Raw genomic sequence first — 17,985 nt, 5'->3', positions numbered from 1 at the left:
GCTGTGGGAACAGGTATTTGCATCCTGTCCTGGCTCTGTGGCTGCCTATAGTTATTCTCATGCTGCCATCTATAGGTGCTCTCCTAATATCACAAGCTCAGCCGGGGCCTCTGAATCTTCTGTCTGCTCCAAGACAGAGATGTGAGCTGGGCGCTGAGTCAGACTCCAGGATTATCTCAGGCAATTTCTCTTTTAGACGCACCATCCCACATGTCTCACTTTTCCCACTGGAGGTGAGAACAAATTCAGAGAGAAGGCAGAGCTTGAGGGCCGGGCTGCAGAACAGCTCTGAGCTGCTTGGGGACAGGGTGGGGGGACCAGTGGTGGGTGTGCTTAGTAAGAGGAGCTGTCCCTGAGGAAAGCACCTCCTGGGAGTGGCGTGAGACCATCCTATCCCCTCCTGTAGGTGAACACCTTCCAGGCTGTCCTGGTGTCTGATGGCTCCTATACATTCACGCTCTTCAATTACTATGAAATCAACTGGACCACGGGCACAGCAAGTGGTGGGGACCCCCTGACGGGTCTTGGAGGAGTGATGGCACAGGTAGGTGGTTCTCCATGTCATCATCCCGCCCATCTAAACCACAGCAATCCCTGCTTGTGCTGCTCAGCATCCTGGACAGAGTCCTGCCAACAGCTTTTAACTAGAGATGCTGGTGATCGTGCAGGTGGACGAAAGGCTAGTCTTTGCTACGTGACCTGGAGGGTGGGATGAACTAGGCAGGTCTTTTGCACCTTGGATGGCTGCCCCAGGGAGTCTAGGGGAGAGGGTGACTGGGTTTCAAATGTGCTAAATTTGAAAAGTAAGATAACTGGACCAGGTAACCAACAGAGGTGGTGCATGTGATCAAAAGTCTTATCTTCCTTTTGTGCTTCAGGCAGGATTTAATGGTGGAAACCTCACCAATTTCTTCAGCCTCCCAGGCTCAAGAACCCCTGAGATTGTGAATATTCAAGAGACCACAAATGTCAATGTTCCAGGCCGCTGGGCATTTAAAGTTGACGGGAAGGAAATTGACCCGGCCAACGGCTGCACCTCTAGGGGTAAAGCATTTCCTGTTCTCTATGGCAAAACAGGGTTTGTTTGGTTTAGATTGACAGGCAGGCTTTTCAGCCATGGGGGCGGCCTCATTCGGATGCCTTACTCTTTTGACATCTCTCAGCTGGGTAATAGAGATCAAGGTAATTTTAGCACACACATTCATCACTCTGGGAGCTGAAACTCTGCATTTGCTACGCTGCGGCTTTTTCCAAGTCCTTGCCTGCGGTGCGAACGCAGCTTTCAGTTCTGAACAACTCCAAAGTGGACCCAGATCTTGAGTGATTTCTTAGGCCGACGGACAGAAGGGAACCCTCCTGTTTAACATTATTTTTGTTGTTGTTGTTGCCATCGCCGTTTAAATTTTTCTTCTCCTTACTCTGCCATCTGCACTTTGTAGCTCCACAGGAGTGGGTGGTCTTGGAGTGTTGCCAAGTCCCGGAGAGGGGTAAATCCATACTTTCTAGTACAATTAGAAAGAAAGAAAAAGTAGCATAGTCTTTCAGTCAACTTCTCTTTAAATCTTCCCAGCAGCAGCAAAACATGCAGGAATTTGGGGAAAATCAAAGTTGGCTGTAGGTCTCTGTGAACAAGCTGTAGTTGAACCTCAGTGGGTTTCCTTTACATGGTCATCCAAAGTCTGGAGCTTTCTCTGAACTCTCAAGACCTCTTTGGATGTGCAAAATAGCCTTGGACTCTCACAGGAACATCCCCATTTATAGATATCTGCCTCTTGTGTGTTCAAAAGTATTCAGAAAATGGGATTTCTGTTAATATTTCTGCTTCCAGGAGTAGAGGCTGTGGCAACTAGTGGAAGAAAATTGGGCCCTCCCTACTCGTCCATGTGTCCCTATCATCTATCCATCCATCCATTCACCATCCATTTGTGCAACCATCCACTCCCACTAATCCATCCACCTACCCATCTACTCTATCTAATCATCTAACCCATCTATCCAGCCACCTACCTATCCATCCACTCACCATCTCCAGCTCCATTCATCCATCTGTCCACCAAGCCAGCCAGCCAGTCAGCCATTGCAAGTTTCCAAAGAACATCTTGAGAGCTCCAGTGAGTGCCAGCGACTCTATTATTTGAGAAATATTAGCCAACTCTTTTCAAACAACCAGTGATTCCTGGTGTACAACATTCTTCTTCTTTTTGCAGTGCTGAGGATCGAACCCAGGGCCTCATACATGTTATGACATTATTTACATTTCTTAAATTAAGTTTACTCAATATTACATTTCTTAATATGGAGTCTTTGATATACTCCCTCCCTTATACAGGTCAAGATACTATAGACTTCCATGACACTAAAAAGGTAGAAATGATAGCCACAAGAACAATGGTGACACAGTGTAAGACGTGAGAGACCCAAATACAAGGTACTGTAGAAACAGAGGAAGACCTTTAGAAACGTGTTTTTAGATCTCTAGGAAAGTTCTGATGTGGAATGAGGAGGTCTCTTCCCCTCTTTGGGTAGAAAGCATGGCCTACATGTTTTGGCAGCCCTGAAAAAGCTCCAGCCTACCTCTTGACTCAGCTTTAATTTGTTAAACACTCAGAAAAATCATCTTCACATGGTCTGAAATGCCACTCCCTGCACTGTGGTCAGGCTCATCAAACCCCTTCCTTTGCCCCAAGGTGAGGTCATGTGTGAAGACGGCCTGCCTGGGCATCCTTGCCTTTTGGACTCTGTGAACATACAAAAGAGCTTTGGAATTTGGCCAGTTTTAACCATATAGGAAAAAATCTAGGCCCAAAGCTCACCAGGAGTTCTGAGATAGTGCCCCCTTCCCTCCTGCAAGGGAAGAGATAGTGCCCCCTTCCCTCCTACAGCCTCACTTAGGTCCAGGAGAGAGACTCACCCCATACCTCATCATCCCTTTCCCCTTTCTGGCCTGAACCAAAGCCTGACAGTTTATAGACTCTCACCCAAACATCTCTTTCCTTTTGTCCAAGCATCACGCTGCCGACTGGCTGTGGATCTGCAACCTAAGTGCCCAGTGACAGCCTCTCACCTGAGTCTTGGGAATGAAATGCTGTGATAATGGAAAACATTGGCTTGCAGAGCCATGGAGTTGGTCAGATGCCAGCTGTGTACAAAGTCCCCACTTCGACTTCATTCTTTTCCTCCTGAGTTATGGGTTTTGGTTTCATACACAGGACAAATTCAATATCCTTATACAGACTGCTGTGCATTTTTATGTGCCACTGAATGTATATCAATCTAATGAGATTAGAATTTGGCCTGGGTGATAGCAGGAGATGCAATTCCATAGAACTGGTTTATTATATCATCATTTCACAAACAAAATTGTCACGGAGAGTCTACCTTTTGGTCCAAACCTCCTCTATTCAAAGGCATTTTCCTCTCATTTATTGGAAGCCTGAAAAAGCAGAGAGTGGAAATGATATTGAATGCAGGCTGTTACAATATATGCAGCCTTGAATTAGTGCCAAACAGTGTTGAGGATTGAAGGCCCATTTTAAGGGCTAATGTGTATGACCTAACTGGGAATGTGAATAAATCTATTATCTCGTTTTGGGGCACTATTCTCACCAGGCATAAAACATAATTGCCTGTTGAGACATGTTCCCGTTGGACACGTATAGAAAGGACTGTTCCGGAGGCGCCCATCCTTCTGCTTGAATTAAGCTCGTAGCCTTCTGTGGTTTGAAAGACAGTCAATTTTATGAAAATTTGAGAAATATTAACCAACTCTTTTCAAACAACCAGTGATGCCTGGTGTACGACATTCTTCTTTTTTGCCATGCTGAGGATCGAACCCAGGGCCTCACACATGCTGTGACATTATTTACACTTCTTAAATTGAGTTTTCTTAATATTACATTTCTTAATATGGAGTCTTTGATACATTCCCTCCCAAAATTCCTCAGTTTACAAATGCTGCTACCTCTATCAACATGTGTCAGCTCTTTCATAGCATCACCGTTCCCCATGAGGCAGGGATGAGAAATAACATTATATATATTTTACAGATTAGGAAAACGGATACACATGGGAATTAAGTCAGTAGTCTTGAAAGTTGATTGCACAGTTGTGACCATTGCAAGTTCTCTTGGTTCCAACACTAACCCAGGATTAGATCACAGACCCCAGATCAGCGAAGTTCCTGTTCAAGTGAAGGTTGATATTAGCAAGTGACAAGTTTCAGGTTTTCTGGTGGGGAGATTATTTATTTAGGGAGAATTTTTTTTAATATTTATTTTTTAGTTTTTGGTGGACACAGCATCTTTGTATGTGGTGCTGAGGATCGAACCCGTGCCGCACGCATGCCAGGCAAGCGCGCTACCGCTTGAGCCACATCCCCAACCTAGGGAAGTTATTTTAAAGATAAAATTCCTACTAAAATAAATGGCAGTGAATATTTTCATTGGCACATACCTACCCCATACAGCATCCTCCTTTTGACCTTGAATTTGTCAAGAATTCTATCCAATGGATAAAGAAAAGAGAGTGTTGGACTTGGACAGGGCATAGAGGTGAAGGGAAGACAACTCATATAGGTGTAAACTCTGCCTATGAAGCATTTATAGGATTCATGGGTCTTTGAAAGTTCTATATAAGTGGTCAGCTCTTTCCAGAATCTTCCCAGGGAGCAGGGATTTCTATTTGTACACCTGACTCCTGATTTGTGCTATTGATCTTTTTTGGCACCCAGAGGGCTTCCAACAAACATCTGTTGACTGAATAAACAAATTAGCAAATAAATAAGCTATTGCTGAGTTACCTGGGTACATTGGGTTTTCTTTCAGAATACCCCTCCTCAGATTCCTGAAAAGAAGGAAATGATTCCCGAGTGTCACAGTCTTTCACAGACAGAGGCAATGTCTTTCCCTGAATGTGGGTTTGCTCACCAACTGCAGAGTTGATAATGCCAAGGCTTTGCCTGGATTCAGACACACTCATCTTGGAATCTTGGCTTTAAACCTGAGCTGCTGAGTGATCTCAAGATGAATTACTCAACCACTCTGAGGCCTCAGTTTCCTCACTTGACAAGTGAGGGCAACAACCCCCCATTGTGTGGATTACATGGAATAAAGGATGTGGAGCGTTTAGCCCCACATCTGGCACAGAGGGTAAGTGCTCAGTAAATGTTGGCTCTGATGTCATTATTCCCCAGGACAGTTCCTTCGGCGAGGGGAGGTGTTTTGGGATGACCTGAACTGCACCATCAAGTGCCGCTGTCTGGATTTCAACAATGAGATCTACTGCCAGGAGGCCTCTTGCAGCCCCTATGAGGTGTGCGAACCCAAGGGCAAATTCTTCTACTGCAGCCCTGTGGAGATCAGCACATGCGTGGTGTTTGGAGAGCCACACTACCACACTTTTGACGGCTTCCTCTTCCACTTCCAAGGCTCCTGTGCCTACCTGTTGGCCCGACAGTGCTTGCAGACTTCCAGCCTCCCCTTCTTCAGTGTGGAGGCCAAGAATGAGCACCGAGGAGGCTCTGCCGTCTCCTGGGTGAAGGAGCTCTCCGTGGAGGTCAATGGTTACAAGATTCTCATCCCCAAAGGAAGCTATGGGAAAGTCAAGGTGAGACCCTTTCCATCCTTCCTAGGGAGATGGAGAAGTTAGAGATTCTTCAGCCTGGGGAAGATTTCCCCAAACGCACTAGTTCTGTTCATCGTTTCTTCTACAGTACCAAAAAGACGCAGGCTCTTCCTGCTCTACAAATACCTTTTAAGATGCTTTACTTAGCCAAACTTTATTTGTACAACAGCTTCACTAAACTCTTTCCTCAAAGTGTCCATTCATTTTTTAATTTAAAATATATTAACATCCCTAGATTCCTCATGGGTACACACAAATGCACATACACAATCACACCACTCAGAAGTAACATGGAAGACAGGTCAGTTTAATTTCCCATGGACCTGGCTGTAGTCACATGGAAAGCCCTGACGATGGTGTCAGCACAAAGTATAAATCCCCAAATCTGGGATTAATAACTCTTATCCTACCCCGTCCCCCATCCTGTTTGCCCAAGAGCTGTTGTTTCATCTTCAGAGAGAGCCCCACATTGACTGATGTCTCCAGAGGATCTGGAGTAACCTTGCTGGTTTCCTTAGGGAGGCCTGTGTGGGAAGTTCCCACGAAAGCTTTGCCTGAACACCACTCTACCAGAATCCACCATTCCCATGTAGAATAACAGAAGAACATGGGCCTCTGCTGGTCTGTTTAGCATGTGCAAATGAGGCTTGCCACTGTCCACCTGGATTTCAAGCAGAGGCATGGACAAAAGAGGGAGTGCGAAAAGCCACTAGCAATTACTCAATTTGTGAAGGCCCCAGTTTTCATAATGTTAATGAAAACCTTGTTGCAACCATGTATTTATTCAAGCAAAAATAACCAAGACCACAAGGGGTTGATTGCCGCAACCGGTGCAATCCTTAATCCTCATGCATGGAGGTCTTTATGGAGATTACGAACCAGACTGATGCCAGTACAGGGATTTCTTTCTTAGAAAAAAAAATGCATTGTAGTTTTAATTGATGTAGCATGTCAAACAAAAGGTAGGACTGGGGAACTAATTCCACTTTTCCTGGCTCTGCCCTTCCAGGTCTCTGCAGCTTAACAGTCTCATAATTAAGAAAGTGAGCTCTTCCTGTGCTTGAAATGCCAGTTTGCTTGTTATTTGGTTAGCTTCTCTAGGGAGAGCCCTGTATATCAAATCAAAGCTAAGAGTTTGGGTACAGAATTTTGCAGTTTCTCCATTTTAAATTTATACTGTGCGTTGAGCACTGTCCTTATTCTATAGGTAGCTGCTAACCTTTCAAGCTACCCATTTTCACTAGCTTTCCTCTACTTTGCCTGTATTGTGAAGATGATGTGGATGATATCCGTAGTGGAAAAAGAAAGCTTCATGCTTTATTCCTACTTTCCATTTTGATTAAAATTCTTTTTCACCCACAGTCAGACTTTTTTTTTTTTTCTAGAAAGAAAGGGGCACTGTCATTTCTTTCAGGCCCAGCAGCTCTGCTAATTTTGTGTGGCTCTGTTCCATCGTCCAGGCGTAGGGCACGGATTCCTCAATTTTCTGTAGCAACAGGGAGATGTGGATGTGAATATAAATGTTTCAGAAAGAAAAGGTTATGTGACTCCAACTGCAGGCTAACAATGGCTGCCTTTTCCTTTTGCCAAATGGTTTCCAGTGTCTTTGAATACACCTGCTCTGCTGGGGACAGTGGCTGGATGGATGGCAGAGTCCTGACCCAGGGTGATATGGGGACAGGCAGGGAGAGGTCTGGGAAGCAGGAAGGAGCCCCAGATGCCTGGGAGGCCACTCTCTCCTTCAGCCACATTGTGCCAGGCTGGGAATGGATGCTAAGCTCTGTCCTCCCAAACTATAGACCCCCTTTCTCCAACCCTGTCTCCAGATGCTGGGGTTAGGAGGTGTGTTCTGTCTATAGATTTTCCCCTGTTGAACTGTTCTCAGATAACAACATAAACAATTTAGAATTGTGTATGCTAATGAGGCCAGAGAAAGTCAACATAACTCAAAATCCGTATGTAACAAAGACCTCCTTCTAACTAATACTTGTAGATTCTCCTATTTTCTCACCAATGTAACCCAGTAGAAAGGGAGCTAAGGTTAACTAGTCCATAGTAACAAAGAGCTCAGACTCTGGGGTGGGACCTGCCCAAATCCCTGGGGTGGGACCTACCCAAGTCCCAAGTAGCCTCTTGGATCCGCAGTTTCTTCATCTGTAAAATGGGGGTAGTTGTGTCTTTTGGGAAGCGCGCCTGAGCTGTGCTCCAGAATGGGCTGCTGCTCTTCAGCACTGGGACAGAGACAGCAGAGAGCAGTGGTGAGAACTCAGCTTTGGAGCACAACTGGCTGGAGTTGGGGTCCTGCCTCCTGTATGTAAGTCACACCAGCCCTGATCCTCGTTTTCCTCATCTGTAAAAAGGGAACATAATAAGGATCTTTAAATTTGTCATGAGCATTAAGTGGATCAGCCACATGTGCAATGTCCAGTACAAAGCCTGGTGCTCGGCACGTACTCAGTGCATGCTGGCTGCACGTGGCCATTCCCATTGGAATCTCTGAGATTCCTCTTCTCTCTCCTCGCCTTGCCCTGCCCACATCCTGGGAGAGACACTGCTGGAGAGGGAAGTGACTAGAACACAGGGAGGAGAAAGGAGAGCAGAGAGGTGAGGCTCATCTACTGTTGGTTGCTTAAGGCCTAGAGGGACGGAACAAGAAGTCACACATCAGGATCATCAGGATAAGACTTCTCCAAGAGCTCCTGTGCTGAGCACCATGGGACACAAGCCCTGGGGGCTTAGTGATGAGTGTAAAAGCAGGTGCCGTGACACTCAGACCTGGAAAAAGGCATCAACTGGGATGTTACTGACATCTACAGCCAACCCAGGTGTGAGGTCAGCCAGAGCGGGAGGACAGATGCAGGAAGCTGGGGGAACTGTTGCAATACCCAGAGCCTGTCTATACCATGGCCTCTGCCTTGAGAAACACAAGACTTTGCCCCTTGTTAGCAGGAGTTTAAGAGGACAGGGGAGCACTCAGCAATCAATGTATCTGGCATTTAAAATTTTATCAACCTTGGGCAAGACTTCTCCCTCTCCATCCCAGCACAGCACAATGCATAATAATTATTCCATACTCTACCAGCTGTCCTTCCTTCATGGCATGGCTTTTCTCACCCTTGTAGACTAAGTTGGCCTAGAAATAAGGATAATTAGCAAACTCCTTGGCTTTTCTTTCTATGGCTCTCTGCAGGACAGTTTCCCAATGAAGCCTACTTTTTTGTCCCCTTTTCCCACTGCTACCATCTGAATATTTATGTCCCTTCCCATTCATATGTTAATATCCCAAACCCCCAAGGAAATGGTGTCAGGAGTTGGGATCTTGGGAGGTGATTAGGTCATGAGTGTGGAGCTCTCATGAATGGGATAAGGGTGCTTATAAAAGGCCTCAGGGAGCTCATCTGCCCTGCCATGTGAGGACACACGGAGAAGGCACCATCTATGAACCAAAAAAATTAGCCCTTATAGACACTGAATTGATTAGCACTCTAATCTTGGATTTCCCAATCTCTAGGACTGTGAGAAATACAAATACATTTATGTTGTTTTGTAAACCACCCTTTTTATGGTGTTTTGTGATAGCAACCCAGACACAGATAGACACAGGCAGAAGACTTGTACCAGGAGTGGGGTGCTGCTGTGATAAATACCCCAAAAATGTGGCAGCAGGTTTGGAACTGGGTAATGGTGGAAGCTGGAAGAGTTTTGAGATGCATATTAGCAAAAGCCTACATTACTGTGCATTCATTAGGGTGAGTCTGGTGAGGGTGAACTACCCACCAATCTGAGAGCTGCATGTGGTGTCTGCTATGGTAAATCTTGGAAGTGATATTTACACGTCTACCGTCTCATCTCCTAGAAAGTAGCAGCAATGGCACCAGAAACAAGTGTGGGTCCAGGTCAGCCCGGAAAGTTGGTTTGCACTTACAGTCAAGCCCACGAGGGCTGTTCTAGGAATAATCATTCCATCCCAGCCTGTGAGTGTGAGGGTCTAAAGATGCTAGTCATGGTAAATGCGAAAAAGAAAATTTTCTCTCTCTCGGAAGCTTTTCAAGCCACCTGCTTATATTGTTTAGCCACCTGGGACTCACTCTTGATTCTTCCCCATTTCTCATTTCCACCAGGGCCAGCTAAGTGAGCTGCATAAGCTCGTGCCTCCCCCCTCCCATCCGCGTCTGGTCTGGGCTCTCATCCTCGTCTTCCTCCTTGACTCTTGCAGCAGTTGCCTCTGGGTTTCTTTCTTCTTACCTTGACTTAGTTCAATAAGTGCTTCTTGCTGGGCAGCATGGACTTTCTAAAATGCAAATCTAACTGTCATTTCTCTTGCTTAAAATCCTTAAGAGGCTCTCCCTGCACAGCAGAAGTTCAAGCCTTGTGTTGTATTTTCATGTCTTGTTTTTAACATGGTTAAAAGGCCCTCCACAGTCTGCTCTCAACACAGAAGCAGAGTGGCTCCCGTAAAGCAGAAGTCAGTTTGTATTGCTCCTTTTCTCTAAACACCCTCTTGGTTCAAAGTCTTTGCAGAGGCTGACAAGCCACCCCTGTTGTGCTACTCTTCTCCCTCTGACATCAGCTACCATGGCCCTCTCCTGTTCTCTCTGCTCCAGCCACACTGGGCCCCCTGCTCACTCCCACCTGAAGACCCACTGGTCCTGTCTTGTGAGCCCTTCTCATGCCAGATAACATCACAGCTGCTTCCTCATTTCAAAATTCCTCTTCCTACAGAGCTCTGCCCTGATAATCCTTTTTTTTTTTTTTCAAATTGGAGACCCTTTTTCTTAGCTCTTGTGGTCCACAGTCCTTGTTTGACTTTTTTTCTATATAACATCAACTTGACATAATTAAGTATTTTACTCATTTATATTGTTTGTTGAACCTAAAATATAGGTTATGAGGCAGGCATTTCCAACCCTTAGAACAGTGCTTGACTACAGGAGGCCTAAGGAGATACTTGCAGGGTGGCTGGGTTTGGCCTAAGTCTTCAGCTTCATCTCTGGCCACCAGTTCCCCCTGAAGTCTAGAACACCTGATGCCTGTCCCCAGCCCACATAGCTACCTCTAACACCTGCCTTTATTCTGTTGTTCTGGAATTCTCTACTCCACCCCCCTATTCTTGATCTTCCTTTGGCCACTTCTGTTTATCTTTAAAAACCCAGATCAGATTTAACTGCCTCTAAAAACGTTCTATGGTTCCCCTAGGCTGGATTAAATGTTCATTTACTGTTCTCCCATTGCATCATTTATCGATTTATATTTTAAACTGTCTACTATAAATATCTATTTGTGTTCCTCTTCTGCAGTAGGCTGAGGGCTCCTTGAGGAGCAGGAGTAATTGTTCTTTTTCAATCTTGTACTTCTCAGTTCCTGACATAGTGCTTGGTACCTAGCAGGTGTTCAAATATGTTGTTGTTGTTGAGTAATTAAATAACGTTCTTCTCATATCATAAAGTTATGGGACTTAGAGCATAGTGTCAGGGTGGCCTCAAAGCTCAGCTGAGCCTAGAAGTTGTTCTATTCACATTTCAGCTAGAAGCAGGGTCAGTAAATATGAAGGGCAGTAACGGGGTCTTGGAAAATGTGTGACAACCTGAGACTTAATGGATCTTTAGAGGAATAAAGAGAAAACCAAGGTGATGAGCCTTTCAAGAAAAGGCCTAGAGCTGTCCGAGAGCCAGCTAGGACTGGGTGACAACCACGCAGTCCCCGGAGGGATCCACAGTGGCACTAGAAATGTCACAGCTATCACAGTTCAAATGCATAGTGCTCTGCTGGCCCACATCCAGATGCTCTCTAGAATGTTCTTCCAGGCTTTTGCCAGAATAAGAGGTAAGCCCACTGGAGCCTGGACGTTGGGTAGTCAGTCTCTCTGGAACATGAGTTGCTCTGCCCTCCTTTCCTGACCTCTGCTGGAACCTCTTGCTGGGCACCTGCTCACCTGCCTTTTACTGTTACTGTTGTTGGCAGGTTAATGACCTAGTGACTTCTTTGCCTGTCACCTTAGACTTGGGGGCAGTGAAAATCTACCAGAGTGGCATGTCTACTGCTGTGGAAACAGATTTTGGGCTTCTAGTGACGTTCGATGGCCAGCACTACGCCTCCATTTCCGTCCCAGGCTCTTATATAAACTCCACCTGTGGGCTTTGTGGGAACTATAATAAAAACCCACTGGATGACTTCCTCCGCCCTGACGGCAGGCCAGCCATGTCTGTGCTGGACCTGGGCGAGAGCTGGCGTGTCTATCACGTGGACTGGAAGTGTGACTCCGGCTGTGTGGACAACTGTACCCAGTGTGATGCTGCCACTGAAACCCTCTACTTTGGCTCTGACTACTGTGGCTTCCTGAACAAGACGGACGGCCCCCTGTGGGAGTGTGGCACCGTGGTGGACCCCACGGCCTTTGTGCACAGCTGCGTGTATGACCTGTGCAGCGTGAGGGACAATGGCACGCTCCTCTGTCAAGCCATCCAGGCCTACGCTCTCGTGTGCCAAGCTCTCGGCATCCCAATCGGAGACTGGCGAATCCAGGCTGGGTGTGGTAAGCTGGTCCCCCATCCCAGTGAGAGGTCTCTCTTATGCAGCGAGCAGGGCCAGGGTTTCAAGGCTCCTCCAAATGCCCTTGTTAAGACTTGAAGCCCATGAGTGAGGGGGAGGTGAAATATCACAAATCATAAAGAATGAACTGTAAAAGGATCTTTACTTTTCTCCTACCTGATAGCAGAGCCAGGAAACAAGAACTCATTGATGAACAAAAATGATCTGGAAACAGGAAATGAATGGCAGGAATCTCTTGGCTGGAGGGAGGCCCCATAGCAGGGGGGAGCAATCCCAGAGCTGAGCCAGAAGGCGGGATTTCCAGGCATAGAGGTGGTGTGCAGACACTGGCTTGGGAAAATGGTTTGCCTCCCAAATGGATCCCACACCCACTGCTGCCTGGCTCTTCCTCCTCCACTTTTAGTCTCCTTAGAATTTGTGCCCTTTGCTCTGGAGCATCTCAGCTGACCTGCTGTTGCTGGTCAAAGAAAGGGCTGCAGAAAGGAAGTAGACTATACCAATATAGAAGCCCTTTTTCTGAAATGCTAAGAGCAGTTAGAAGCCCCAAGTTTGGGGAAAATCCAGGTTCTTTTGAATTACACTCTGGATTAAGCCTTTTGCACCATTTAGTTGTATCACTACCCCCCTCATCCCATTTAAATCACTTTCTTTTCCTAGTAATGTAAAATTTTTAAACAAAACAAAAACAACACATTTTGTTTCCTATGTGACCCTGGGTTTCCTCCATGTGAGTAAACAGAAAATTGTAATCCGTGCATTTGAGAATGCTATGTAGACGAGAAGATGTGAATTTCTTTAAATACAAGGCCAGGGAGATTTTATCCCCTGTAAGTATAGGTTGTATTCACATAAATCATCATCTATCAGATTCAAATCTTTGAGTATTGGTCAAACTACTAAGTGACAGTGTATTTTTCTTGATATGTGACTGACCGGACTCTATTATCCCAGAGCAGCCATATCATGAGTTGAGTTGAAATGGAATACAGCCTCTCTCTGATCCTTACATAATCCAAGAGCATTCAAACTGCCTAACTAAATTTTTACGTAGAATGGCTATATTTTTTTTCTAGTAGCACTTCTTTCCCATCTTCCATACTTCTCTCTTCTCACTTTAGTAGGATGAATTATATTTCAACTCAGAGAGCTAGTTTACTAGGCCCCTGAGCCCCTGCCTGCTGGATTCAACTAGACTGAAACATTTATGTAGTCTTGGATGCTCTTAAAATAAGGATAGAAGGTTTCTAAGGCAAGAAGAGCCTTCAGAAGGCACCCAGCTCCTATCCCAACTCCTGGAGGAACAAGGCACATGATCTTTGCAGCTAACAGCTGGGGCTCTTTCTAATATTTAATATCCCAGGGAATTCATTTCCACAGTCTGCTTTTATCATACCTAGGTATTTTAAGCACCTTCCTGTTTGAAATTTATGTTTTTAAATTACTCCCCTAACAGTTCCATTTTCTGTTTCTCCTAAAAGTGGCATTTATTTCCTTCTAAGAATGAGCCAGGCTCTTCTTGAAAATCAGGTCAGCTCATATGTCCATCCATTGAAGATCTGGAAATATCTTGATGATTATAGATCACCAAGTAGTAGCTCTATATTAAATTAGTCTAGTACCAATGGTAACCTGAAGTTTAACTCAGTGATGATCAAATTCAAGTAAAAATTCACAATCCAATTGTGGTGCTGTTATTAGGAAAGCAGTTGAGGTGGCTGTTATAGATATCACCTCACAGTCTCTGTCCCCGTCTGAGTCGCCCTGTGGCCCTCACATAGGACCTTAATGATCAGGAAGAACATTCTTTCTCCGGGCCCCTGTACTTGTCGGATTCTGGCTGCTTGGCCCTCCGGGTCCACTCACCTTGTGACCACGCTCTCTTCCTTTCCCCTGCGTCAGTGTCCACCGTGCAGTGTCCGAGTTTCAGCCACTATTCCGTGTGCACCAGCAGCTGCCCTGACACGTGCTCAGACCTGACGGCCTCTCAGAACTGCGCCACACCGTGCACTGAGGGCTGTGAGTGCAACGAGGGTTTTGTCCTCAGCACCAGCCAGTGTGTCCCCCTGCACAAGTGCGGCTGTGACTTCGACGGCCATTACTACACGATGGGGGAGTTCTTCTGGGCCACGGCCAACTGCACCGTGCAGTGCTTGTGCGAAGAGGGCGGCGACGTGTACTGCTTCAACAAGACCTGCCGCAGCGGGGAGGTGTGCGCCGTGGAGGACGGCTACCAGGGCTGCTTCCCCCGGCGGGAGACCGTGTGCCTGCTCAGCCAGAACCAGGTGCTGCACACCTTCGACGGCGCCGCCTACGCCTTCCCCTCCGAGTTCTCCTACACCCTCCTGAAGACCTGCCCTGAGCGGCCCGAGTACTTGGAAATCGACATCAACAAGAAGAAGCCCGACGCAGGACCTGCTTGGCTACGGGGCCTGCGGATCCTGGTGGCTGACCAGGAAGTCAAGATCGGAGGAGTCGGGGCTTCGGAAGTCAAGGTAAGACTCCTTGGTCCCTTTCAGTGTCTTCCGATGAGTCTCCTCAAGCCAAGGAACTTGCCCTTCTCATCAGGCTTTCCGCCTCTGCCCAAGAGTGGATTCTAGGAAGGGGACGGCTCCACAGGAACAGCACCAAGTGAGAATCTCAGGAGGAGCGATGGAGCAAAGCTGGAATTTCTTGAATTAGAATAGGACTTGTTCTCCACAAGAGCAAACGCGATACAATGCCAACTATGTGCCAAGCACTAGTCTAGGCCCTTTCCAAGCACTCTCATACTTAACCTTATGCAGCAGAAAATATTACCATTTTACAGATGACATAACTGAGTTCCAGAGAGGCTAAGTAACTTTCTCCAGGAACACACAACCACAAAATAGGATTCAAGCTCACACAGGCTGGCTCCAGAATCTATGCTCTTAACCTTGTACTGTACTAACTCTTCTACCTGTAGATGAGAAGCCGTGTGGGGTCATATAAAGGATATCTGCCCTGTCATATAAAGGATACCTCCCTCTGACCTGGTCTAAAATACTTTCTTCTAGGCATCCAGACTCAGATCATTAGTTCTAGAAGGAAGTCATCTAGTGAAACTATTTTCATATGAAAATCTCAAAGGGCCAAGTGAGGGCCCCACAGCTAAATGAGGCAGAGCTAGGATGTGTGTGTGTGGCGGGGGAGGGTAATCTCTGTCCTCCAGGCTAACATGCATTTTGTGTATCATCTGGTCTAGAAGACAAACGTCAACACAGTGCAGTCCGAGGAGGTGATAACATACACTGCCACCAACTGAAAGGGCTCTGTTTTCATTCCCATTGATAAGAGATTAATTTGGTAAAAGAATAGTGAGAGCTAGATGGGTGTCGGACAGTTAGACCATTAGATTCGCTCTGCATGCCCCCAAGGGACTGAGGCATAGGAAATGTAAGACTTAAAGAGAAAATGGAGCTGTAAAGAGGTGAAGAGGTACCCAAGTGGAGATGTGGGGCAGCAGGAGGATGCCATAGATCTGAGACAATTTTTGCTCACAATTTTATTAGTTTGGAGCTAGCTTAGGGTCTAGAAAGCACACCAATGAAGAGCAAATGAGAGTTTCCAAAGAAAGTGATGAAAAAACAGTTGTGGTTTCCGTAGACCATCAGCTTCTTGATATTTCTCAAGAGCCAGTCACCCGGCAGAGCTGTGTCTTCATTCCACAGCCTCAGAAACGGTGGCTGCTCTGTGTGTCCATGGAATTGATCACAGCGCTTTGATTTTTCAGTTGAACGGTCAGGAAGTGGAATTACCGTTTTTCCATCCTTCGGGGAAGCTGGAGATTTATCGAAACAGAAACAGCACGACAGTGGAGTCCAAGGGCGTGGTGAGCGTGCAGTACTCGGACACAGGCCTGCTGGACATCCGCCTGTCCACCGCCTACTTCAACTGCACCGGCGGCTTGTGTGGCTTCTTCAACGCCAACGCCAGCGACGAGTTCTGCCTCCCCAATGGCAAGTGCACGGACAACTTGGCGGTGTTTCTGGAAAGCTGGACCACCTTCGAGGAGATCTGCAACGGGGAGTGCGGGGACCTGCTCAAGGCCTGCAACAACGACTCGGAGCTGCTCAAGTTTTACCGGAGCCGCTCCAGGTGTGGCATCATCAACGACCCCTCCAACAGCTCCTTTCTGGAGTGCCACGGGGTGGTCAACGTCACCGCCTACTATCGCACCTGCCTCTTCCGCCTGTGCCAGAGCGGGGGCAATGAGTCGGAACTCTGCGACTCGGTGGCGCGCTACGCCAGCGCCTGCAAGAACGCCGACGTGGAGGTGGGCCCCTGGCGGACCTACGACTTCTGCCGTAAGTTGGGCTGGGCCACGTGGTGGTGGGGGGGACCCATGCCACACCCTCGCTTCTTACTCAGGACTCCTCTTCCTGGTGGGACTGAGCCCAAGGGCGAACAATAACTGGTATACCTTCCCCAGTCCCGTGTGCCCTCTAGAAGGCCCCTGGTCCCAAAGCTGACTCTTTCCCACCTTCGTTTTCATTTCTCATTCCACAATACCTTTTCATCGCAGATGGGTCAGCCAGCCTATTGACTCATGGTTTTATCTAGCGAAGGGTACCACATGTCAAAGAACTAGAAAGCTTTGTGATGGTTCTGTAGGTGCCTTCTCCCTAGCAAAGAGGGGCTCCATTCATTTTGATAGGAGGTGATGGGTCAGGGAGCCTTTCAGGGTGTGGAGATTAGCACCACTCCCTGGGGGCACACCTGACAATGGCTACTAAGTGCATCCCATGTTGCTGGTTCTTTGTTTTGTCCCTAGAGTACCTGACCCCTCTCAGCAAGGCTGTGGCAATACTATTAGTCCTTAGAATCTAACTGCTGGGAAGAGCTGAGTCTGAATACCCTTGCTTATCAGGAGTAGCACAAAAGGGGAGAGGAGTAGCTGGGGGTGGGAGAGCCCATATCTGGAGCAAGAACCGCCTCACCTGGACTTCAGCACACATCCTTCTCTCACCAAAAAGTTCAGCCCTAAACCATTATGACTGCATCCTCTATATCTAGTTATTTCTCTTATTGCACGTCTTCCTAAGTTCAACTTTTTATTTTGAAATAGTTTCTAAGTTCCATAAAAGATGCAAGAATACCCATATACTCATCACCCAGATTAAACCATCATTAACATTTTGTCTCTTTGTTCTCTTCACTCCTCTCCAACTGATAGTAATTTGCATACATACTGCACTTACTGAGACCAATACATATATACTCAGAACCATACATACTCTCTGTTTGAGAGTAAGTTACCTCTTGTGTTAGCTTTCTGACACTACATGTAGCAAAATACTTGAGATAATCAACTTATAAAGTGAGAAGGTTTATTTGGTTTCAAAGATTTCAGTACATGGTTTGTTGGCCCCTTTGCTTTGGGGCCTATGGCAAGGAGCATATCGGGGAGCAAAGTTGTTCACCTCATGGTCAGGAATGAATGAGAGAGGAAGACGAATGGTTAGGCTCCCACTGTCCTCTCTAAGAACAAAACTGTAGCGACCAGATCATCTCACTAGGTCCCACCTCTTAAAGATCCCCCCTCCAATAGCTTCAGTTAAAGGTGACTAAGGTTTTAAAATATGGGCCCTTTGGGGACATTTCAGATCCAAACTAAAGTGTCCCTTTACACCTGAATCTTCAGTGTGTGTTTCCTTAGGGTAAAAACCGTCTCTTACGTAACCACAGTGCGGTGACCAACCTTAGGAAACTTAACACGTATACCATAACGTAACACCTATATTCCAGTTTTGTCAACTAACTCAGTAATGTGCTTTATGGCTTGTTTTTGTTTCT

The 17,985-nt window shown here is 46.6% G+C and overlaps 1 protein-coding gene across 1 annotated transcript in view; it reads left to right on the top strand.

The window, feature by feature from the left end:
- The window catches only part of Tecta (tectorin alpha), a 138,416-nt gene that overhangs the window by 80,683 nt on the left and 39,748 nt on the right, over positions 1-17,985 (top strand). The window contains exons 11-16 of the mRNA XM_048795830.1: positions 407-544; positions 879-1,044; positions 5,192-5,604; positions 11,584-12,154; positions 14,071-14,663; positions 15,923-16,496. Of these exons, the coding sequence (XP_048651787.1) occupies positions 407-544; positions 879-1,044; positions 5,192-5,604; positions 11,584-12,154; positions 14,071-14,663; positions 15,923-16,496 (2,455 nt within the window). The remainder of the gene's footprint in view (positions 1-406; positions 545-878; positions 1,045-5,191; positions 5,605-11,583; positions 12,155-14,070; positions 14,664-15,922; positions 16,497-17,985) is intronic.

The sequence above is a fragment of the Marmota marmota genome, unplaced genomic scaffold (assembly GCF_001458135.2).
Source record: "Marmota marmota marmota unplaced genomic scaffold, marMar, whole genome shotgun sequence".
Taxonomy (NCBI): Eukaryota; Metazoa; Chordata; class Mammalia; order Rodentia; family Sciuridae; genus Marmota; species Marmota marmota.
Note: the sequence above shows the minus strand (reverse complement) of the source record. Positions and strands in the feature narration are given on the sequence as shown.